This window comes from Falco rusticolus, chromosome 2 (assembly GCF_015220075.1).
Source record: "Falco rusticolus isolate bFalRus1 chromosome 2, bFalRus1.pri, whole genome shotgun sequence".
In the NCBI taxonomy this organism is placed as follows: Eukaryota; Metazoa; Chordata; class Aves; order Falconiformes; family Falconidae; genus Falco; species Falco rusticolus.
In genome coordinates, this window is record NC_051188.1 from 7,707,059 (window position 1) to 7,733,136 (window position 26,078).

Here is a 26,078-nt window from a genome sequence, read left to right on the forward strand (position 1 = left end):
TGAAAAGTATATTAAAATTGTTTTGGATTTTTGAGATTCTGACTGGCAGTTCAGAAAGTTGCAATAGCATAAGTATATTTTGGAGTGAACTGGGTAGCTTGCTATGTGACAAAAAAGCTGATGGTCTTAAGCTGATGGACATTGCTAATACAGGTCTATGATGATGCAAAGGAAATGTGAATTGGGCCTTGTTATTAATTTGTCTTTAAATATGTATGTGGTATATAAATAGATATGTTATCATTTTGTATATATGATTTATAGCATCAATTAATGGTAATGTATGTATTTTTTAAGTAGACATGGTCCTGCTTGAAATGATGCGGTAATGTTACGGATTATCTTCTGGAAGACAAGTTTTTAGGTGTTTAGGGTTGAGTTACCCTGGAGCACTAGAGGAAAGCTGCTTTCTGTACAGCTTGCACACCTTCACTTCTTATGCTTGAGTAAAATTACAGAAATCATGGATTCAGTCTTATGTACCTTTACATTTACTTTACATGGAGCAATGACTACACTGTAGGCCCCCTTAGCTCAGATGTGCAATTGCTGGCTTCTGTATCTATACCTGCAATTCAAAAATGCATTAATGTTTGGTTTTCAAACATGAAGTGACCTTATCTGTATGCAAAACTATGAGAGTTTTTGTAGTCGGGCACTTGTTATGTGAGAGGACACAGCCAGGTGTATGATTTTGGCTTTTCAGCAAAGTTCTGAATAAACCTTGCGTTACAACATGATTGTAGTGTAGTATGGGACAAGCACCTTGAATGAAAATACAGTTAAAACTGATGTTAGTTTCACATGTGACAAGTTGAAGTACAATGTTGTAAAAATATGTTCTCCGCTGTTAGAGCATTGTCATAATTTTTCATTAAGAATTACTGCCAGGTTGTATCGTTATGTGTTTTAGCAATAGCTAAACTTTGAGGAATTCTAGGTTAGTAATATAGGAGGAATTAAATAATTGAATCAAGTCTTATTGCACCAAAACATTTGTAAAAATTCATTTATCTTATTTGACCATGTATTTACAAATAGTCTTAGTTGTCCCTTTGTCTGAAATCTTTAAATTTGCTTTAGTCTTTGGAATAGTAAAACTATGTACAACACTTATCAATTCTGTTTAATTTTAGTGTCCTTAAATCCTAATTGAATGCGAATAGACATAAAAGGATTTTGTCACGCAGTCCTGTATTTGTTTTTAAAAGTCAATTGGTTATTTTCTATGGTTAAAAGTACCTGAGTCACGCTTTACGTTAAAAGAAAATTCCACAAAATACAGGTAGACATATAGGGGTCCAAGATCCACTGAGTCTTAAGACTTCGTCACCTGAGACTGGAATATATTCCTTAAATCTTTCCAGATGCTTGAAGCAATCAGCCCAGATTTTATACACTTCACACCCCTGGCACTTCTGTGAGAAGAAAGAAAATACTTGCAAATAAAGATTGTAGGAAAAGTTAAGGAAAAGAGATTGCATTAGTAAGAATAAAAAACCTAACGGGGGATTACAGAAAACTCTGTGCAGAAGGTTATTGGCAAGCACCAAAGAATTTGTAAAGGGTGAAAGAGGAGAAAATGATACTGCAGTCATAATCGTGAAGACCTTCTGCACAAATAAATGTATTCACACTTCATATGCATATATAAGCTACTGGAGATTTGTTTATTTGTTGCATAAATCTTTTCTAGGTGGCTTTATTTTTAAACTCAGCCTCTTGCTCTCTTTCCGTTATGTTTATGTATAGTTGTACATACCAAAGTTTACACTATGGTTTAGCATTTAGGGCAGATAACATTCCTCCTGAGCTTCTCATTTGCATCTTCTGATGCAATTTAGTTGACAAGGTCTTTTCAGGCATGCAGGGAAAAAAACACTCCCATGTCCGTTTTGATCACTGGCAAAGGGGTATCTTCTTCAGTAGTTTGTCTAGATGCTATTTCCACAAGAAAGCGCTTTGCCTGTAAAGCTTGTACATATAAATCTGCTTCAGCAGGGTGCTTGCAAAGTTGTGTCAGGGTTAGGTAGAAAAAAACCCAAAACCTAAGTATTCATGAAAATTGCAAGAGTGTTTGCTTGGCTGCTTTTTTTTTGCCTTTTTTTTTTTTTTTTTTTTTACCCCCCCCCCTTCCTTTCTCCCGTGGTTTGTCATCCAGAAAGGATGCAGGCGCACGTCCCAGCCACGCAGAGCATTGATTGCTTCTGCCTGCAGCGGGGATGCTGTCAAGTCGCTGTGCGAGTGGAGTCCGATATTGACACAGAGCTGCTGGCCAGCAGCTCCTGCTGCGCCCCGCTCCCACCATGCCCTGCCGCTAGCTGCTGCCAAGGGGGCTGGGGAGGCCCCGGCGAAGGACCTGGCGGCTGGGAGGAGAGCGCTTCCATGCAAACTGGCCCAAGGAAGCCCTGGGTGCACCATGCGTGCCCACCTTCCCAAGCAGCACAGCTGCGGCAGGGGGTGCGAGGGGTCGGACGCCGGCAGGAACGTGCCTCCCATAGCGAGGGATGCCCACTGCGCCTGTCGTTGGCACCAGCATCCTCCGGGGCTCCAGTATAGCTCTCAGGCGCTTCCCTCGTGGGGACCTGGAGGGGCCAGCCAGAGCAGGAGCAAGTTTGTCCCTTTGTGGGACACTGTGCGGAAGAGCCCCCCTAAATCCCCAGCCAAGCCCCAGGGCAGCCCGGGGGAGTGGTGGTCAGAGTGCGCCTGTGCCCACGGCTGGTCCCCCCCGGTGCAGGTGAGCCAATTCTTCACTCTCCAAGCGACTTAGAGGATGATCCAGGGAAGGGAAGTGTGAGGTTTGGTGGTGTCGGCAACTTTTCATGCTATGTCTTGATTTGTGTTTAGAGATGCCTTCTGGAAAAATTATATGCAAGGGCAAGCTGTCGGTTGGTAATGTCTGTTGTTTGAATATTGATTCTCTGTGGCCTGTGGAAATTTTGGGGTCCTCTTGGAAGGGTTTTCTTGTTAAAATATTTTGGTTTCTCCCTCCAGGTTCTCCAGACTTTGTATTCCATTATGTTGTATAAAGAAATTATTTGTTTATCCCCACCCCCACCCCCACCCCGGTGTAATGGATTTTGCCTGCTTCTGTAAACAGTTTGTTTTCAAATGTTACCTTAATTTAATAAGGATATTTTAAATATGGAACATGGCAGGGTGGTGGTTTAGGTTTATTAATGAGAGAAAGTGTGATCTATTTTTCCTCTTTTGAACTTCAAATGTAATTGAAACCTTTAATAAATATGAAATAGCTCTTTAGCTTTCATAAATCTATAGGTTTTTATTTAATGGCAAGGCAGTGTATTTTAAAACAGAAACCAGCCAGGGTATAGGATGTGTATAGATACCTGTAAGCAATGAGACTGAGAATGATTACACACCAGATAACCCAGGACTGTGAAACAGAAATCATAATGACACTTACATGATGGTTAATATTAAAAAGCTTTAACACTTCCTCGACTGATGCATGTTTTCATTTCTGCCTTAGAAAACTTTAAGCTCATTCAAAAGCTTTGTATTGTGTCAATATCAAATCTGTTTGTCGTAATTTCACACACAAAAAAGCAGAATTCAATGTTGGAAGAGGGTTTTGAGATACATGTTTACTTACTGAAATAGTACACACTAGATTTGAACTAGCTTTAGCCTACATTGAATGTGTGCATCCTCTCAGAGATTAAATCAATTCTTTGATGGAAATGGGTTTAATATATTTTCACTGAACAGAATAGCAGTAAGGTGAAAGCCTGTCAGATAGTGTAGCTGTACTTGATCTTGTCTTATGGTCTAAAACAGTGATGCTCTGTTGATTGAAAGTGATTGCTGTATATAAAACACTTTATTTTTTTTGCTTCAAATCTATTATTAAGTAGAAAAACTAAACTTTGTGATACATTTTGAAGTGACCAAAATGATGCATGTGACTAAAGTATACATTGTACATTTTCTGTCATAAACAAAGCACATACAACTATTTATGGCAGAATAAAACCATATAAAGCATAGAACTAGACTTTGTTCTAATTTTAATTATAAAAAGCTCTAAATATTTTTGGTAGGCTTTGACGATTTTTGTGCTGGAAAAAATCCCGAAGGAAAAAACCCTATAAAGGAAAGGGTTCCTTGTTTTTCAGAGGTATAGAATTTATAAAAGGAAAATCAAGGAGTGATTAAAAAAAAAAAAAAAAAAAAGGCCACTTCTAAGGATACATCAATATCTACATTATAGATGCGTTGTAAAGTTACTTCATTATCTTCAGTGCCTTTGTGGTCACGTCCACTTGTGTTTACATAATGTGAAATTGTTCATGTATATGTGCTTTCTGACATTTAATTTTGAACTCTGCACTGTAAACTTTCTTTACTGTACATCCTTAATGCCAACTACCTTATTCTGTTTAGGAAAGTCCCTTTCTTGGGTTCTGCCTATAATGAATCCATCTACCATCACTCAAACTGATGTTCTGTGCCTAGGGTTGGACTGATGTACTTACTTTGGCAAACACTTGGTATTTTTTTTATGTCATAGAGTTGTGGGGTACTTTGTTTCAAACAATAATCTATCTTTTTTTTCCTGTGCAAAGTAAGCATTGTGCAAGCTATGGGAAGAAAGGAAAGTGTGTGTATATGTGTGTGTGTGTATGTATATTGTTCTACGTACATACACTTAGACAATCATTTTATTAATTATATTGCATAGATGTAATATGGGAAAACATTATAGAGCTGCCCTTAATAACTGCCCTTACTTGGGAGGATACAAGTTGAAGTCAATTAAATTTTGTGTGGGCTATGTTGACTGGGAAAGATGTCATCTTGCTTGCCAAAATAAGGAACAGTAGTGAAACAGTTACATTTGCTGGCCTAGAAAAAGGAAAAATTTTTTGAAATTTCCATCTTATGTGTAAATGTGTTAATAAATAAGCTAGTGACAGCTTTGAGGATGGAGAAGGGTTTTTTTCTGTAAAGTTCTGAGCAGATTATTTGTTCTGCTTGTCATGTTTGGGAGACTACCTTCTTCAAGCATAGGAAAGACAGAACACCTTGGAAAAACTGCTTCTTGGTTAGCACTATGGAACCAAATTTAACGCACAGGTCCTTAATTCCTAGAGTGTGTGTTAGCCAGCTGTAACTAATGTACACTTTGTCATCCTCACCCTGATAAAAATGCTGATTTTTGTTGCTGAGGACATGGTTCCATTTTCTTTACCAGTTCCTCTTTCTTTAGTATGTCAGAGCAAAGAATGGCACTCAGGTATTATTAATATTTTAACTGTCTTAAAACTTTGCTTTGCTAGCTTGCATGTTTGTGTTTGCTTGTAGCTTCATGTTGACTTGTGGGTAGAAAAATGCTCTCTTTATATCCAAATAGAAGTTTAGAAGTTCTTTTGGGATTACAAAAAAAATCCCTCTTAATTTTGGAAGTGAGTTGAAAACAAGTTTAGATTGAAATGTGATTCCAAGATTTGATTCCAAGACCTTTCTTTTTTTTTTACTTGCAGTCCTTCTTGGCAAACTCATTTACAGTACTGTTTCCTTTATTAAAAAAAAAAAAAAAAAAAAGTAAAGTAAGTTAATGGGGAAGTTTTCTATCTCCCTGTTGCCTGGAAATATTTCTAGCTCCTCTGCGGTGTACCAGCTTTCTCTATCACTGTTAGTACCATGAAGTCATGTAATTTGTGTGATTTACTCAGAGATTTCATATTTAAGGTCAGTGTTATGATAACTCTGAGAGAGCAGAGTAAAATTGGGGGTGGGGATTTCATAATTAAGGCCAGTGTTATGCTAACTGTGAGAGAGCTGAGTGAAATTGGGGGTGGGGGGAGGGTGTTGGTGCAGGGGCAAGGAGGTGACCTGATGTTTCACATGGGTCACATCGGATGTAGTTTGTAACGTTGGCTGTACTTTCCTTGTTGGCACATATGGACTGCTGGCACATACAATCTACAAATTAATCAGATTAGAAATGTACGATAAGACGTGCTGCTGAAGGTATGCAATGAACAGCTATTGCAGAAGGGGCGGGGGGATAGAAGTCTACCACCCTGAGCATAGCTTGAAGAGGAAATTGCAGATTGAGCTGCCGCGCTTCTTTTAAGAAGTCTAAGATACAAGTTTTACTTCAGGCAGTCTTTATGGAAAAGGGAACCCTCTAAACACCTTTCCAGTATGTGTGTAACTGTGTGTTTCCAGATTCCTAGAGCTCAATATTGTTCTGTTAAAGGGGAAAAGGCAGAAGTGGATTCCCAGCTTTGGCTGCTTCCCAGTTCAGAAGACAATATTGGACTCCACTTTAATTCAGCTTACTCTGTTTGCTATTAAATTTTTGACACTTCTATTTTGAAATATTCTCAAGGAAAAACATCTCATATCAGACAGTATCCTGGATGTGTCATCTACACAAATGCTTACATGTGTTTTGTTTTGAAAACTTCCATAGAAGTGTAAAGTTTCACATACTTGTAGTCAATTTGCTGTCAATGTCAGCTTTGATGACTTTTTTGGTTGGCTGTTTTTTTCCATGAATGTCAGATTTATTTTTTATTATTATTATTTTTTGCAGTCAGTGTCTTTTAAAAGAAATAGCATCACTGAGCTGTTTTGTTACCTAGCAGAGAGGCTTTTGAGCTAAACCCTAGCTTATAAATGTAGCACGACTTAAAAAAGGCAGTGAGTAGCCACATTCTGAAGTATCAGCTGAGAATGGTCTTTTGTCTTTGAAGGCTTTGGGCGCTAGTGCTGAAATTTTAGTATATCATTCGAGAGCTCTTTGCGTGGTGAGATGCGGTGAGAGTTAGCTTCAAGGCATTCTGCTACAGTACGAAAGCAGAAGGTCTATTCCAAGAGATACTGGCTCTCCTAACAATATAAAGAAATTATTTGTAATAGGTTGTGTTTTTAAAAGCTTAGCTTACTCTTTTCAGGTTCATGGATTCCCACATGCAACTGGCCATTCTTCTGTTAAGTCACTCCTGGCAATGGACGTACATACAGCTATTTTCATTAGCTAAGGGAGATCTTTTCGCTCTAATTTAATATGTTCAATTGTCAGTTAAATAGCAGTTAAAGAAGAGCGAAATAATGCTGGGGTTTTTGCTGTTCTTTTTGTTTTAATCTCTGAGACTATTGAAAGCTAGATGTTGTAAGTCAAGAGTTAAGGATTTGGTGTCACTGACAATTTTAAGAAGGATAAAAGAGAGTAGCTGGGCAGTTTTTAATGGAAGAAGTTGTTCATATCCCATTCTTGGGCTGATATGTTCTTATCAGTGGATTTGGGCGACAGCCCCTAAGTTTAGGAAGAGGTATCTTAATTCAGCATCTTGCCTTGGATGGATCATTGTGCTGCATTCATAGAAGTAAGCTCATTTGTACATCTTTTAAGTGACAGCTGCACAGATTGCTGGCAATGTTTCAGAGCGGAAATACAAAAGCCATTAGCGTGTTCTTTTGCAAGATGAGTAATATTGTTCTAACAATTCCTGTATCCAGTCCCGCTGACTGACAGAGGACTTTGAGGAGTCTGTAGCATTCTGGGTGACATTCACATCTGACACTCTCCCAGCACAGCTGCTGTAGAAAACGTTATGCTTTTAGATTCTTGTTTAGCCTATTTCTTCTACCAAAACCAGGAAAGCATTGTTAATACTTAATTCATAGCATTTTAGGTTATGTTTGACATTAAAAGGAAGTCAAAGTTTAGCTCTTGAGTCCCCTGCCATGAGGTCAGCAGTCTCATTAGTGATGCAGGGAACGTTTCTGGTCAGAACTAACGTGAAAAGTTGCTTAAAGTTTGTTCAGAAATATGATTTCCTTAGAGTAATGGCTGTTCACATGATTGCAATTTGAAAGATGGACGTGGTATGTCCTGAAAAGACCAGAAACTAAACATGCTGAGACACATTTGGAGTTTCTGTATAACACGCAGGTTTAACAAAACAAAACAAAAAACCAACCAAATCCACAAAAAAACCCCAGCAGTACACATGAAGCTTTGTGCTCTGCAGACACAGGAACCTGGGGATGCGTCAATTGTTCCAGATTTCCCGCAGTGTCTCAAGGGGTCATTCATCCACCTCTGCCTGGATTGATAATGTATCATTGCTTTGCAAAGGGCACTGGGAGTAAAAGAAAGGTGGATAGTCATCTTTTGGTTTTCTGTCTCCTTCTATTAATGTATTAGATCTTTCATCACTGTTAATATTTTTGCTAATGTGTGATTTTAAGTAGCAGCAAAGACAGTTAAGAAATAGACATGGTTACATTTATCATGAAAGTATTTGTGTGCAAGATGTTTTGCCTATTTTCATTTAAATACAGAAAAAGATAAATGTATGCTATGCACTGTACTAACCAATGATTGTAATAATTTATCTACACATATCTTGGCTCCTGCTGATTGTTCAGTCATAAATATGTTAATACTTAATTTGCATGATTTGTTACACCGTATTTAGTTTTGCTTTTAATTATTCCCATGTTTCAAAATTTCTCCTCCTTGGTGCCTCAAGAAGCCAAGAACATTTTCTCCCCTTGACATGTAATTTGGCTTCTTGGATTTTCATGGGGGAAGAAAGGGCGTTATGGGAAGGGAATTGTAGAACTTGGAAGGGGATTGTTTATAGCATTGGTAATTGGCCAAAACTGCACAAGTGCTCTGATAGTTCTCCTGCTATTGATAAATTTCTCTAATACTTGGCACGTGTATTCACTCATGGATAAACTGTTCATATTTGAGATATGATATTTTTCACCAATTCATATGTCATCAATATGAGATATTCAATATTTGAGAACAGAAGGTCATTTCCCTAGGACCACACAGGCAGAGCCCAAAGGGATTAAAAAACTTTTTCGTTTTTCCTTCCCCCTTCACTTTTTCTGTAGGCTTCCACTTAACCCACTCCTAGGAATATCAAGGCATTTTCACTTAATGAGCTCCTTACCATCACAGGAACTTATAACACAGGAAAGTCTTTGATCTGCCCTGTATTACTCTGATGGCATGTGACACACAATAGGATTTTAGTCTTCCTGTCTCTTACACTGACTCATGAAGTTATAGGTTGCTGGAACTGTTTTGTGGCAAATCAACAGGATCGATAAACTGGATGCTCTCTGGACTAAAGGGGTGGTGGTGGTGATGGTGGTGTTGTCAGGGAAAGGGTTGCCTCATGGCTTGCTTAAGATGGTAGGAATAAGACTTGATAACCCTGGTTGTGCTTTCTGTTAAATGTTCCACTATGTTTAAATTAAGCATTCAAAGATGCAAAACCTTTACACCAACTCAACACGATGGTTTTGGTCTAATCAGAACAAAATTCCTGAAAGACGATGACAGTTTATAGCTGGATGCTGAGCAATGGTTAAGACTGCAATAGAATTTGTCTCACCTATTTTGGCATGACTTAAAAACAAAACCTGAAAATTTATTTCTCTTTTGTAAGTGGCTGTCTTTATTGTTCTGGGCTATTTGAGTCAACTGTGAAAATGTCAGAGTTCCCTACAAGAAACCCAAAGAGAGTTTCTGGTTGTAGTAATAGAGATTTATAGAGTTTGCCAGTTTACCTCTGTTTCCTCATGTTTGCATGTGGCTTTTGGATAAAGGATAATAAAAATAAAGCAAAAAAAGCCAAAAAAGAATTATGGATTAAATTACTTTGCTTGTAAGAACTGTGTTTGCTTTGAAATAAGCCACGGATTGTTAAAATAGAGTTTATAAGTGAAATAACATATAGTCATTTACTTTTTAGTAGAGGTATTTTGTTATAAATTACTGCAGTTAATCAGATGATTCAGCTCAATTGTCACCTAATTTCAAAAAGTCCCATTGTTTTGAGAGTTAGAAATGCAGGGTTCAAAAAGGACTTCTTTATGTATTCAAAATAGACGTTCTGTAATATCTAAAATGGACATCAGAAAAACAAACAAAATAATCCTTTTTGTAAATTCCAATTCTGGTATAAGCTTTCTGTTAGGTCACAGAAGCCAGCTATGAATGCTGTACAAAATCCAATTTAGCAAAATAACATCTGGTTCTGGTTTAGATACATTGCACTTTTAATCTGGAGTTTTACCTTTCTGATTAAGTATTTGTACAAGGAGAAGCAGGTTACTTCAGCAGCTGAAACTGTTCATATAATTTGTCAAACAGATCAAATTATTTTCATTATGCGTTTCAAATGAAAGCAGAATGAAGTAGTGCCATAGGCTTCTGTTGACATTGTAGAGCAACTCTGTGCAATGCTGCACTCGGATATTAAAACAGGCTTTTAAGACTCCTTGTTTACATTTGTTTTTCTTTTAAATTCTGATAAACACTTTCTCCATACTGAACTGGTATTTGCTGCATTCATGATCACAGAAACTTTGGCTATTTATCCATGTGCTGGTTTGTCCAAGTTTTTATGTTGCAGTCATCACTCACCTGATAGCTGAGCACATTAAATATTTATTGAAGATGTGGGTAAGGTCTAAGCCGGTTTTGCTTTTGTTCCTTCTGTAGGGTCTATTTTGTGAAATATGTGATTTTTTCAGCTTTGTGAAGAAGAAATGCAGCTGTGCTCCACTTAAGAGTGGCTGCCAGAGGAGCGCAGTCCTGGCCCTGCGCTTTGCTTCCTTCATTGTGCTGCTTTATATGATTGTGCACTGAGCTCAGAGGACTGATACGCCAGAAAGTTAAACCAGTAAAACAAACAAACAAAAAAAAAATGTTTTAGATACCTATTTAATGGCCCAACTTGGTGTCTACTGGCACAGTTTCTAGCGCCAGCACAAAGCTCAGAGCATAAGCATGTGACAAGGGAGGTGTCCCAGAAGACAGCCCATAGCTGCATCCTTCAAGGGTAGTCACACTTAATGTGCAACCTGACGTGCGCATTTTGGGTTTGACAACGCAACAGTGCTTGGGGGCCTCCTCGTGCTAAGTGCGGAAACTTGTATCAAGCTCTTTGCTGTCTCTAAGACCTCAGAGGCAATAATGCTTCACTTAAATTGAGAGGTTTGGAGCTCTCTTTCCCTTTCTATTCTCACTTTTTGTTCAGCCTGGGTTCTCTCATCTTGGGTTCTTTCATCTCATCTGTGGGTTCTCTCTGGCCATCTTGCAGTCATGAGTGTACAAGTCACTTTGTCACAGCCCTGTGATACTACAGCCAGATTCGAATTGGCAAATGACATTTTGCAAGAAGAACCCAAAATTCCTATCTAGGTATTCAATAAGAAGGCAGTAAGAAAAATCAGAACCGCGGTCTCATGTTCTCACTGGGGCGAATTCTGTCACATGTGCAACCATGTTCTGACTGAGCTTTGGCCTTTGTGCACCACCAACTTGCTCAAGCATAAATTTATTTGAAGTACTGCCACTTAGAGGCAAGTGCTTTAAGCCTGTAGAAAAGACACACCTCTAGCAGTCTATTTACCAAAAGTGTACTTCTCACTTTTTTTATACAATGGGAGTAAGACACTGTTTAAAAAACAAGAAAAACCCCACCAACCAAACACAGTTATTCAAATTTACACTATGTAGTACTGAAATATACATCTTCTGGCAGCTTTTCTTAGCTAACTGGTATTTCTAGCCTATCAGTAAAATATCTCACTCCTGCGACATGAATTATTTTCCATTTTTTAATTGTGTGTGCAAAAATGGGAAAAAGGTAGCGTTGCGTATGCACATTTATAGAGTACAAGACCTTTATACATGATAATGTTCTATACAGCTATGCACAAACCAAAGCAGGACAGATATTCAGGTCACGTTTTCTAATGATGGGCAAAGCAAGGATTATTTTTTTTAGTTCCTAAGATATAAAGTTATTTAAAAATGAAAGATCTAAGCAGTTTGATCATCATCATTTTTTCTCATTAGGTATGTACATCTCTGACTTATCAGAACTTAGCACATAGCTCAGTGCCTATTGATCTAATTTTTGAAGAACTGCTTTTTAGCATTGCCTGTTTGGAGCAGAATAACAGTATCAGGGGATTGTTTATGGATAGAACTTGTCTGCAGGTGACTAACCAGTAACAACTGGCTAGAAATGTAATCATGCAAAATTTGGGGACAAGCTTAGAAAGTGATGGGAGAAGAGGGTACCACATCATCATGCTTTCAAGGAGTCTAATTTTTGGAAACACACACTTAGGTAGGTATCCACTGAACATTGTTTATCATTGGGCATTTCTGGAAAACCTGGCCTATAAGATTTCCAACTACCTTGAAAACATGTATAGATTGCTATGATTATTATTACAATTTTGAAACATCATTATTTAAATTTTAATTATTTTAAAGAATTGAAATGCTACAGGAATACAAGGATGGGCAATACCAATTTGTTGCAGTTTGATTTGACAGTAAGATACTTTTCCTGTAATGTACCACATGTAGTTGTGCTATATGTTATAAGCAGAGTCATGATATAAGTTGCCGCTGGGACAGTCATTAGCTTGCTCAGCCATTGCAGGTATGAAAGCGGTAGCAATCTGATCACTTCTGTGGGCATAAATCTGCAAAAATACTGCCTTTTGCAGTTCTTTTTTTCTTTGAGTTGGCAGTATTCTCAGTGGATCTTCTGTTTTTTACTGAGATGCATTTAGGTCTATGTAGTCAGCACAAACTTGGAATTCATACGTTACTCTAAATAATTTGCACTGAAAATTGAGGTTATTACTCCTAGTTGTTTTGGTTTTAAGCATTGGTTGCTGTCTATCAGCTAAACTCGTCTATGTATCAAGAAATAAAACATTATGTTAATCATATGGAGAATATGGAAGGGAATGAAGCAGCTCTTCGTAGTGGATGAAAATGCAGAATTGCAGAAATGTTTTGCTGAATGGCCAAAAAACTAAAAAAGCTCTTCAGATTCATAATTCTTGGGTCCTTGTCTCTTCTGAAGATAGCCCTTGTCAGGTCTAACCAAATGGTTGCCTTTTGCTCATTTTATGTAACGCCTTTTCAAAACACATTTTGGTACTGTGGAAATTTAGTACCCGTTTTCCTTCTCACCTTTGCCCCTTTTTGCCCTTCTTTTTGAAGAGCCTCGTTACTTCCACATTCATTTGTTTTTTTCCTACCTCATCTAGATTTTCCCATTTTTGAACAGCTGCCAAAACAGTAGTGGAATTACTGGGTTTACCTGTATGGTCTCTGTCTTATTTCCACATGGGAGCCTTTTTTCTTGTGGTTCACTTGCCAGGATTTGTCCTCAGGTGATAATAACTTTAATGTACTTTCTGCCAGTTTCTATTTCATCATGTTACCTCTTGCACTTGAGGGTTCAGCAAAACTGACAAAACAGCAAAATGCAAAAGGGAACAGAATTGCCGCATCATAAGCATTTCATGTCAGGGGGATAAGGGGTAAAGGAGCTTGGTTTTGTTTTTATTAATAATAATAGCAATAATAAAAGCACAAAGAGGAAGGAAATTCTTTTTGCAATCTGATTTATTCGATGGCATTCAACAAACAACAATGGGCAGGAAAGGTGATCAAAGCAAAACTGATCCTGTTTGTGTTTTCTCCAGATGTCATTACTGTCTGATGTCTTGACATTAAAACGGCTCAGAAGGAACAGCTGTATGATTCTTTTGTTCTCGGATACATTTGTGAGTCAGGTCAATGTTCATTCAATTTCAGACTGGAAAGGCTGAGGCAGGGAGGTTAACAAACATTGTATGGATTGTACATAAAACAGAGAGGGAGCTTTGCATTTTTAACACCTTTAACATAGCTTAGTTCTACAGACAACAGCTAGACTGGACCAACCTGTGCTATTTGTTGAATTACTTTAATTTCTAGCTGACTTACGCTGGGGTTTGGCTAACCCATCTTTGTGGAAGGGTAGCTGGAGTCTGTTCGCCATTGGACCTTCAAGGGCCTTTGCTGCTTGTGGCTACCATGGAGGTGTTGCATCTAGCCCAGTCCCCACGCTGGGAATCTCAGTGAGCTCCTGGATCCATGAGCCTATGTATGTTGATAGGACTTCCATCTTTTCAAAGTAAGTAGTTCTTCATGTTACTGAAGAAGGGTTTCCAGTGGGTAGTGAAGTCTTTGCCACAGTGGACCAGACTGCATCAACTCATTCAATCTATGAGAAACTTCTGTTAAAGGAAGGGCTGTGCTCTGGGAGTGATGGATATATTGGTTTGGAGGTACAAAGCAATTACTCAACTAACACTATATCTTCAAGCCTTTCCATCAGTGCAGGATCAGCAGTTTGAGCTGACCTCATTGCTGGGATGTTGTGCAGAGCTGGACAACAGAGTTTAACCTCTTCTTGTACTACTAAACTAGTGAAGTTGGACTAAGAGGAGAAAACACTGAAAATGTAAGAACAAAACAATATAAAGAAGTCATTAAAGACAGGTGAAACTTCTTAATAATATTTTACTTCAGGGACTTCCGAAAAACAGAAGTTCAATAAGAAGCCATGCTGGTAGAGAGGAAAGTGACAATGTTGTGGACCACAGTTCAGCACAGTGCTTAACACTGCTCCCTAAGCACACTGGAACAGTCTATATTAGTGGGACTTGGCATTAGTGGCAATACTGTGAGTGCTGAAGTCAACCCAAAAATTAAGTGCCCTGCTGAACTGAGACCAAAGTAGTAGTCTAATCTGCAACTAGATTGATAGATTAGTTTTCTGTTGTTTTGTTGTTGTTGTTCACACTATTGTCTTTTCCCTTTCTATGTAAAACTAAAGAAAACAAAGAAAAATCCATAAAAAATATTAATCTGATATGTAAATTGACAGGATTTAAAAAAAAAAAAAAAGATGTTTTCAAAGTTATCAAACACAGAAAATGCTACTCCTGTATGTATTTATAGTTTTTCATTTATCTTTAAACCACAGTAACAAAACTGGCAGATGAGAGAAGGAAAGAAAATTGTATTATTGTAGATATCTTGCACTCAGAATCAATCCACCAAAGGAGTCTGAAGACCACAGAAGTCAATTTGAATTGCTGCAATGACTGATCTTTACTGCAGCACTAGTGGGAAAAGTTAGTCAAGTAGGATTTCAGTTAATCTGACAGTATTATAAAGCAGTATTACTGCCTCTGATTATTGGATGCAAAACTGCAGCCATCGTGATGCAAGAGTTCCGGGCTGGAACTTAGCCATCACTATACTGTTCTTCCTTCCCTTAGATTGAAAAGCCGGTAAGAACAACCACCAAAGCCCTTCAGACTTAAACAGCACAGGCATTTCTACAGCCTTAGATAAATACACCCACATGTACAATTGCATGTACGATTGCACATACAAATGAACAATATTGTCCTTACCTTCTAATGTAAAATACTTAAAAGTGAACCACTTCGTTACTTCAGTCATTTGTTCTTAATGTATTAGAGGTTTGTAAGCATGGCATTCAGAAAACTCCAACAAAGATTTGTAGAAGCTATTCTCTACTAAAATTTATTTTCAAAATTAAATATTTTAATGATTCATAGAAAGGCAATAATCCAGTTGGAGAGATGAAAAAAGGGTGAGATACAGTTAAATAATTTCTAAAATTCTCTGCTGGAGATGTAGTGGGATGTTCCCAGCTGATCTGTTATATCAAATGATGAAAAGTAATCTTACTGGTTGAATTATTTAACATTTACTTGATTGATAGCAGTACTTGTTTTCATAGAAATAAATATGTATTATAAATGGCATTACACATATGAGGCATAAAGGAACCTGGAATGCTGTTTTTTTTATAAAACATGAAGGGGGTACCTGGGACAATTGTGCCTTTGTGTATAAACTGTATGAACTTGTATTTGATGTAGATGCATCAGCTTTTGTGATACTTTGATCTTTATTTGTTACAAGTTCTTTATTCAGTTTTTGTCATCACTGTCTCGACCTGAGGAATAGTGTGTCTGTAGTGGTTTTCACAGATACTGGAAAAGCTTTAGGTATTCTATAAGACTGTTTTTTGAAGATTTTGGAAACTCTCCTCAAATGTGCTTTAATTGGGGAGGTATCGTAGGTCAGTTTGTGGTGAGTTGGCCCCAGCTGGCAGCCAAGCACCCACACAACTGCTCGCTCACTGCCCGTGCAGCAGGGCCAGGGAGAGAATAGGAAGAACGGGACTGGGAAAGCTCATGAACTCCAAAATAGCGAAGCTGCTCACCAATTACTGTCACAGGCAAAACAGACTCCATTTGGGGACTTTAACTTCATTTATTGGCAATTAATATAAATACGCAATTACTGCATTGGGTATTGAGAAACAAAAAAGAGTTGGGGGGGGGGAAAAAACCCTCCTCCTGCTTTCCCAGGCTCACCTTCACTCCAGACATCTCTATGCCCTCCTTGTTACCGCTGCAGGTTATGCTCGGTCCCTTTGCTGAGGTGGCGGGTGGCACAGAAGCTGGGGTCAGAACACAGCGGTTTGTCCCTGCTGCGCCTTCTCATACTCTTGTTCTACTGCTCCTTTCTTCTTACGTGTTTCCTCCTTACCAGTGTGGGTCTTCCATCATTGCAGTCCCTCTGGGGGAGCACCTGCTTCAGCATGGGCTGATGCATTGGCTACAGCCTCTTTGGGGACGAGTCTTCTCTGCCGTGCAGTGCCTCCTCCTGTACTGGTCCAGTTGTTCCCTCATTCCCTCCTCCTAGGCATTTTCTGTCCTTTTATTAAAAACGTTTTCACAGAGGTGTCACCAGCTTGGCTGACAGGCTCAGCTGTGTCTGTCACGGTCCATTTGGATCTCTCCAATTTACAGGACAACATATTCTGTAAATTAAACTTTATTTTATAAGCTCATTAAGAAATATAACAAACAAACTACCTGTAACCATTTTCACAAGAAGGGATCCATTTTATGACCTAAAAGATAACAGTTTAATCATCAGCTACTCAAATTGATGATTTGGCTGATTATTTATGCTCCTACTTTTAAATATCCCACTTTTCTAGAGGAAGAAATGGTACTGAGCATGTTGTGAGGTGATACAAACTGTACTGGGTGAAACCAAAGTTCTATCCAAGCCATTATATTAAATAACGTACTGAATGCTTACGGAAGGAGTTTTAAAAGAAAGGAAAAGTTACCTGCTCCTTGGTATATACGGTTCACATATTGCAGAATTTCCACTAAATGAACATGTTCATTTGGTCAAATAAGATATTTTCTGAAATATGCTTTCCAGGGTTATTGCATTTTAGTTAATACTGAAGTATTTTTTGGAAGATTTAAATAAGTGTAGAATTTTCTTATTAACCAAAGCAAGGGGGGTGGAGGGGAGAAGCAGCTTTCAATCTCCCTTTCCTCATCTCCACTCTGCAAAACTACACGGACTTTTGTTGCAAAGTCTTCAGGTCTTTTCAGAAATTTGTTTGCCTAGAAAAAACATGAGTTTTTACCTTAGGCGGTTTACATTTTTTTTCTTTGAAAAATTTTATATGATTTTTTTTGTTATTGTTAAGATACTGCTCACCAAAAACATACTTGTACTGCAGTGTGAAAGGCTTTCACATTTTTTTTAAATAAAATGTTTTGTTCTAAACCAGACAAACCTTTAAGGGTTTTTAATGTTTCTTCTTTATTGACTTTTTTTTAATCAGTAATAGTTGATAAAGTTCACTTGATTTTTCAAATATTTTTGATCATTCTGATATTGTTTTTCATTTAACTTTGACCACGAGTATTTGGAGCCCTAAAATGAATTGTTGATAGTAGACAAAAAGGAAAAAGTTTAATATACATGGAAGGACATACTGTTTAAGGCCACTGGTTTTCTACCCTTGTCTCTAGTACTACATAGTTTTCAATCTCTCTCCTTTCACCCTTTCTCCCTCTCCACAAATAATTACTTCCTACTTCCTTTTGGAAATCCATTTTTATGAGAAGGTGGGGAATTGGGGAATATAAGAACTGTTATTTCCAGTATTTCATCCTTAATACCTGATATTTCCATTTCATCACGGCTGCCTAGCAAGTCTGACATTCAGATCTGCTTTAGAGCTTCTTTTGCAAAGAGTGACATCTAGTTCCACAAAATCTGTGTAATGTCAGTCTTTGTGTGAATTGTCTGAGAGGTCAGCCCCCAAAAAGGCGTCATCACTAAAATCCTGATCTTATTGAACTCCAAGATTTCTGTAGGCTCTGGGTTTTATCATGGGTAAAAAAAAACAAACAACACATGTCTGTCCACTGATGGAAGTCCTGTCATTTCTGCAGTATGATAATGCCACCCGTAAGTGCAGGTAAAATAAACCTGAAGAGGTGAAGAGAGATGTCAGCTGTACATCATTTCTTTGGCAATGCAGGCTGGAATAGCATCCTTTGGGAGAGATACAAAATCATCCATCACTATACTGTAGTTTTCTTGCATTTAGTCGCATTAAACAAATCTTTGTAGGTTGATTCTTATGGTTTGTCACCAAAAGTCCTTGCAAGACTTTTTCTCTCACCAATTCTGTATTCACTACATTTCAAATTTTCCCTCTTTTCATGAACATATTCTGGCTGTGATTTTAACGGGGTCTGAGAGTTAGGTGCTTACTGCATGGGAGTATAAATATAGGGAGATCCCCCTGGGTCCCACTGACGAAAACCAGCTGTGAACAATTTAGTCCTGAGTAACACAAAAGGAACATTTTAATTTCCACACATGTATTTTCACTTCTGAATAGCGGAACACCATCTAGTTAGGCAGTTGCATGATTATCCCAAAGTGAAACAGCTGTCTTTGCTCTAATCTTGCCCTCCTATCCTTCCAATAAGGCTTTTGATTAACTTTTTATTCTTAGGATAGTAATTTGTACCACGGATCTAATTAAGAACTTTATGTAACACAGCCAAAGTCCTCCTTTTGCAAGTCTGTCTCACCTCAGTCCTACTAATCTTGCAGCTTTCAGTATGGAGCATTCTGAAATGTCTGATATTTCAAGCTATCTCTTCTGGTTGAAAACAATTTCAGCTATTGAAAATCGGGAACAAGATTCATTTGATTCTTTTGTCCCGGTAAGGAAAACTGTAACATAACTCTAAAATAAGGCATGTTTTTAACATTTAAATTCTGAGAGTAGGCTTTTTTTTTTGCTTTTTTTTTTTTTGTGGGTGGGGGGATGGCTTAAACTGAACCTTTCTGTCGAGCTGAATGTACTTAGACCTCTGACCATAGGTCTTCTATGTTTCTTACTGATGAACGGGTGAGTGGGAAAGAACAGCCTTTTATAAAAACTGGTGATTTCTGGGGAGCAAATGCACAGTTCTATACATCTGGAGTTAAAAGATAGTGCCAATATTTCTATTTTATTGTTACTTTTATGATAAAGATAGCTACATTACATACGATTCTTACTTCCATAAAACTACATAACTGAGATATAGTTTTTAAGTGCAGGACTATTTATTAACTGCATTTAATGAATACATATGGGCATTACTGCTTATTGCCAAATGACATACAGTAATATGATATTGTAGACTGTGAATAAAACAATTAAGTGTACTGATCTCTTCTATGTTTACATCAATATGTGTTACTAATTTTAATCATATTTGACTTTCAAATATTTTGAAAAAACATTTTACTTACATTAGTGTCATGTGGACTGCAAATATTTGTTTTCCCATATGTAGTAGCAGATGCAGGATGATGCTTTTGGTGACCGGGTTAGGTAAGCCAGGCAGAGCATGCTGGAGAGGAAAGAAAACAATATCTTGCATTCTTCCACGTATCTTCATTTCATGTGAAATACAAATTTGATGGGATATCTTTAAATGAAAATATACTAATATTGTGCAGAAGAGACATATATCTGACCTGTTAAGTATCTTACCAACAACCAGATCAATTATTAAGGTACTAACTACATCAGCTCAGCATTGAACTAATAAATGAGCAAAACTAAGTGCCTTCAAACACCAGATGGGCTGACAGCAAAAGATGCTTGGACCCCTGTTTGTGTATGAGTAGAGATCTTATGCTATAACCGAAAAAGACATTTCAAAATGTGTCAGAAAGCATATAGTAGCATGTGAAGGATAGGCTGACTTTAACTTTAGAGTCTTGATTTCTCCTTGTTACGGCTGCCCTAAAAAACCTGGTGCCTCCCGTAGATTCTGTGTTGTTCTTGCTGTAATACTTTCTATGTCATTTTTCTCCCGTTCCTCTGAAGCACACGATGTTCCCATTTCTTGTCCTCCCAACCAAACATTTATTTAGTATCAGGGTCAGGTCTGCAGTGGGGTTTTTGTGTGTTAGTACTCAGAATTGGTGCACCTGCCTGTGAAGTTGGTTAGCTTTTGGAAAGGACCATCAGATTAGGTGTTAATTTTCCCCAGACGTCCTATGGCGAAAGTCAGGATTTACAACAGGCTGAGAATGGTAAATGTGATATTTCTGCCAGGCGTCATGATTTACTGGATGAGGGGGGTGTGTTTGAAAATTTTCCATTTCATTTGGAGGGTGGAATCGGTGTCTAAATGGCAGGGTAGGAGGAGACTGGATCTGTCCAAAGGGTGCTTTGGTAAAGGCTGCCTCGTGGCTGAATGTCAATTGCTTGAGATAGATGTTGGGCTCGTTTTGGAGGTTGAAGCACTGTTGCAAAGGTGCAAGGGAAACCTGAATTCCTAAATCTGTGTATTTTCAGGACTGTGCTCTGATTCCAATGACTATATTCTACTTACATCCTGCCTTAAGCAGCCAGCTCCATTTGTGTTACTAAGTGCTATGTTTAGTCCTTTTCCAGGTGTTCTCTCCTGGCACCTGATATATACATAACTTCCACTGCTTGCTTTGTCAGGAATGTTTTCTTTTTCCCTCCTAACAGTAATCAAAGCTTATTTCTGAAAGTTATCTCCTGGAGCTTTTCCAGAGAAAAAAAACCCACCATCATATCAGAGACAGACATCCAGGAGCTGCTTGTTGTTATTGTTGTTGTTGATGTTGCTGTTGTTGTTGATGTTGCTATTATTATTATTATTATAAGAAGAAGAAGAAGAGGCTGCCTTGGTGTGATGAACCATTTAATGTTCCAGTGTTTTGGGGGATCGTGTAAATGCATGAAAGGTTGTTGTGACGTTTGAAGTTCTCCTAACTGATTTGCAAACCCGCCTTCTCAATCTTTGTAGATCAGTTCTGGCAGTTTTCAGGGTTTGTGTCCCTGTGATTGTTACATTCATTCTTCAACACACTGACAGTTGAGAGGTCAATGTTGTCTTTGTGTGAAAGGAAGGTGGTTTCATTTTTGGGATAAATGGCTTTTAGTTATACACATTCACACAGTAAAGCCAGAGAGCGCAGAATTTTCCTAGTCCTGTCCAGGTCGCTGTTCTTAATGTATTTGAATAGTAGCATCCTAGATTTTTGTGTTTTACACAGCAGAAAGTATGTCTTGAAATCAGTAACTAAAAGTTATCCTATAATCTAAGAACAATCATATTTCAAAGTAGTGCCTTGTGCTACTGTTTGTGAGCGCCTCATCAGTAAAAATGCCGTGTTACTTGCTGCTAGATAAGTCACTATTAAAATTCCCAAATCTATTTTAATTCAGTTTAAGATAATAATTTTTTACACAGTGTTTCTGCATCCAATTCTAGCCAAAACAACACTGTTCAGAAATGACAGAATGCTAAAATATAAAGATGGGGAAAGACCTCACAGGTCACGTTGCCCATCTGCCAGAATGTGAGTAGTGCCTACAGTAAGTATTTTAGTGTTTAGTCTAAGTTTATACAAAGAGTTTTAGGCAATAAGGCCTCTATCTCTCCTCTAGGGAGATTATACTATAGTTTGTTCAATTTGTCACACAGTTGTATCAGTGTATAAAATCTGCTTGCCTGCCCTTGGCATGAAATTGAAAAATATTCCCACGTTAAAAATAGCAAATATTTGTTGAAAAACAGGCAAATATAATCTCCTGGTATGAAGTGTTTCTCAGCATCAGTCATAACATCAAAGAATTTTTTTTTGACACTTCTTCCTTTTTAGTTCAAATTTTTAGGTCTGTATTATTAGTATTGATACACCTATTTGCATCCTTAATATAATTTTGTTAGGTTCACGAGTATGCTTTTCCCTTGATCACTTCCTGACAGGAATTGTCATAATTTTTTTTCCAGGCCTATAATTTTGATTTAATTAAAGTGTATTTTTAAGGTCCTATACAAGTTCTCTGAAAGACTATCATCCTCTAGTCATGTTGTTTGGGCTTCCCAAACTTAATAATGGCCCCAGGCACTTTCTTTACTTAAGCAATGACATATTGTAGAGCTACTTTTATGGCACTGTTCCTACTCATCTCAAGTTCAGCCCCTTTACACTGTTTCATTATTCTACAAACCTATGGTGCCACATTGCATTGATTTTGTGTTTTGAATTTTTTTGGTAAATGTTATTTCTAAGAATTTAAGAGGTTGACAGCAATAGCATCTTAATAGACTATATGTTAGGAGAAGAAGGTATAGCTTTCCTTCTCTGTGGAAAGGTCTTCTATGAACAGTAATCAGTTGCTACTTCATGTGTTTCTATTTTTACATGGTAACTTAACTCTCCTTGTGGCTGCAGTACTGTTACTACTTTCTCATTGTTGCTCCCACTACTCAAGTCAATATTTTCTTTCATAACCTTGTTCTTTTACTTTCTTTTGTTGTTACAGTCTCACCTCCAATACAGGTTTCGTATATTTATCTGAAAATAGGATGAATAAATAAAAGGTACTTGAAGAAATGTCTGTTCTACAGTGAAATTTCAGAACAGGTGTATTGCAGGCAAAGCAGACTTGACTTAGGGAATTTAACTTTATTGCCAGTTAACACAAACATTTTATTATTGAGTTTGGGTATTGAGAAACAAAGGTGACAAACAGTTAAATTAACACTTCAGGGAAAGTGGTTTTTGCCAGACTCAGCTCCACTCCAGACACCTCTCCTCCTCCTAGTTACCACTGCAGGTCACACTCCATCCCTCCAGTGAGGTGAGGGTGGCACAGGGGGTTGGGTTTGGGGTCAAGGCATGGTGGTTTATCTCTGCCCCTCCCTTTTCCTCACCCTTTTCCTCTTATTACTTGTTTCTTCTGCTCCAGCATGGGCCCTCCATGGGCTGCAGTCTCTTCAGGGGGTTACCTGCTCCCCCGCAGCAGGCCACAGCCCGCGCTTCCTCAGGGGCGCCATGCGCCACACCTGATTGGCTCAGGGGCACCGCCCACTCTGCTGATTGGCTCAGCCGTGCCCCGCCGTGGGTCTGGCGTGAAGCCGGTAGCAACCGGCTGGGCCCAGCCCGGGGCAGCCCCGGCCGCGTGCCACAGAGGCCCCGCCGAGCCCCTTCCTCCCGAAGCCCTGCTGCTTGTGCCAGGCGGAAGGCGGGCAGGTATAATATGATCTTTGTGTTTCAGTAGGGCATATTCCTTGAGAGGCCCTTGAATGTGCCAGATTAAGGAATAACTAGATCCAAAGTCTAGATATCGGACTGTTTGATTTGTGGGGTTTTTTTCCCTCTGTGTAAATTTGTCAACTATGAGGGAAATCAGTCCTAAAACCAAAACGAAAATGGCATATATTTCCACCATCTGTCCTAAAAAAAAAGATTGCACCGTCCTAAAGGGACCATTCACTTTTTTTCAGTAACGACCTGATGGTATTACACAGATTCACGAGGAGAGTCCCTGCTAAGCTCGGCAGCCAGCCATGCTCCCGCCGGCTCCTACAGTCGGTAAGATCATGGGAAAAGAGGCAGCTCTGGCATGCGCTGTCCTGCAAGTCACCCACCGAGCAGCCAACCTCTCAGGCAGAAGGATGTCAGTGAGAAAACAGAGATGAAAAATGGTTGGCAAGTCCTATAGTAAAATACCAAATAGTTGTAATTTATGTAACAGGGTGTCTCCATGCCACATAAGGCAAAACCCTGTAACATGCCTGACTTACCCCAAACCCTGGCTAGCTTCATTTTACACACTGATGTTTCTTATCTTTTGATATAACGTACTATGAGTGCAGTGCTCCTGCAGTGATTTAGGGTTTGAAATGAACTGTCAGCGAGTGATATATTTGGAATTATTTTGTTAATTTTATTCATCACATAGTGATTCTGGGACATGAAGGGACACTCTGGGACATCAATTAAAACTTTTCCAAAGAACGTTAGGTTTGAAGTTTACTTCCATTGACATAAAAATCAAAACCCTCTTTGCTCCAGTACAGACCAATTTGACTTTGAGTTTATTGCAGATATTCAAAATCAAGTTTAATTCTTTAAGTTCTTCCTAGAGTTAAATATGCCTTGGTTAAGTGAAAGGATTCAGCAAAATAGCTTTGCTCCTACTCAGACTTAGCCAGAATCAGTGAGTTAAGCTGATGCATTCTATGGACCACAGTAACTCCCAGCTCTTCTGGCAACTTCAGTGCTGAAACAGGACCAGTGGTGATTTTGCTGCTTCTGTTACGCCTCAGAACCTTCCTAAGACTCTATTAGACACTTTCTTCTGTATTTCTAATTCTCTTCTCTCTATGGAGAGTTTTAGCTGTAGCACCAGTCCACCCTCGGCAGCGATTCCATTATTTTGGGGCTGCTGTATACACTGCTCAATATAACTGATTAGTTCCTGAACACTGATGTTTCATTCTTTGGAATTTATGTTGTGATAAACCTCTTGAATAGATACTGAATTCTGTTAAAAGTAACTTCCCCATTTCACATTTAGTTTCACATTCACTTTCTTTTTTGTTGTCTTCATCTGAATTATAATTTTTAATCCGTTTATTTCTGTGGTTTTGCGGCTGGTTATAAAAATCTCCAAGCAGGAATAAATGATATACTCAACCTGCAGGTACTTCAGGCTTTAAAATGTGACAAATAAGAGACTGGATTAACTGTTTTGTGAACTCGGTATACCGTGATTTTCAAAGGAAAAAGTGAGTGATATACCCTTCAGTTTTGAAGAGGGAAGAGGGAAATAACAGGTGTGGTTTTTGCTTTGGTTTTGTCTTCCTCTCTCTGGAAGTTTTATCTTTGTGCACATCAAGGTTGAATCATGCATGGCAGCATGCAGCTGGGTCAAATAGGATGCCTAAAAACTGGGGACATGCTCTTTTCCTATGTCTATGTGCTTACATGTGTATGTGCATGTTTGAATGCACGTAGGTGTCTGTTTATACATACATATGTACACATACACACTTGTCACTTAGTCTTGATAGTTTCTGTAGAAGTTTAAAATCCACTTGGAGAGAAAATATTTTTATGTACTCATTAATATATTTTCAGGTTAAAAGAACTTGACAGGTATTTGAGATTACTTTCCTGTTATTTTTTGTTGTGCAGCTCTTCTTGAGGTTTACACTGATTTATAAAAAATCTGCACCAATCCATGGTTAATGCTTAGGCAAACTGTAGAAAAGTTCAGTAGCTAACGCTTCAGAAAAAATGGAAATGCTCAAGTCAGTGAGACCATTTGCCATTGTTAACAACTCTGTGGATAGCATAAGCATCTTGTGTAAATTTTTTTTCCTGGATTTTTGATTTCTGGATATTTAGCTAATGCGCTTTAAAAATAACATACAAAAAAAAATCTGAAAGAAGAATATTAAATTTTTTAATTGTTTCTAAATTATTTTTGCTTACTATTGCTTTCACAAAGCTGCTGGCTAAATGCAGGCATGCTGTATAAATCCTGCCATGAGAAAAGTAAAACTAATACTGTGTAGAAAAATGCTAGCTTAAATTCTGACTCCATTGAAGCAGATCAGTGTTTTACTGTTAACTTCAGTTATTGCAAAGACTTTAAACCATAAATTTTTAGATCTGATAGATGTAGTAGAATGTCATTAAGATGTTTAAAATGGAAGATGTAACCTGTTTCGGTAATTGCATAGTAGAAAGTAAGTTAGTCTAGCTCTTATGTTTTCAGTAGCATCACTCCATAACACTATTTTTGCAGTCTGTCTTTCCACTAATATTTATTGTAGTGGCAAGATTTTTCAAATATTTCATATTTTTATAAAATCATTTGAACAACATAAAATCCGGAAAAAAATGTACACATATCAGATGTCAGAGTTTTGAAGATAATACACTTATAAAAAGACCATATGGGATGTATTTCCATTTTTCTTCTTGATTCTAAAGTTTC

The 26,078-nt window shown here is 38.1% G+C and overlaps 1 protein-coding gene across 19 annotated transcripts in view; it reads left to right on the top strand.

Moving 5' to 3' along the window:
- The window catches only part of DLG2 (discs large MAGUK scaffold protein 2), a 1,049,324-nt gene that overhangs the window by 582,762 nt on the left and 440,484 nt on the right, over window positions 1–26,078 (top strand). For 5 of the 19 annotated variants that reach the window (XM_037377339.1, XM_037377341.1, XM_037377346.1 and 2 more), the window contains exon 1: window positions 2,225–2,737. The exons of 13 other annotated variants lie outside the window; for them this stretch is intronic. In XM_037377339.1, the coding sequence (XP_037233236.1) occupies window positions 2,420–2,737 (318 nt within the window). In that variant the 5' untranslated portion in view covers window positions 2,225–2,419. Of the gene's footprint in view, window positions 1–2,224; window positions 2,738–18,872; window positions 18,970–26,078 lie in introns of those variants that run through there. One more of the 19 variants, XM_037377348.1, reaches the window with a different exon arrangement.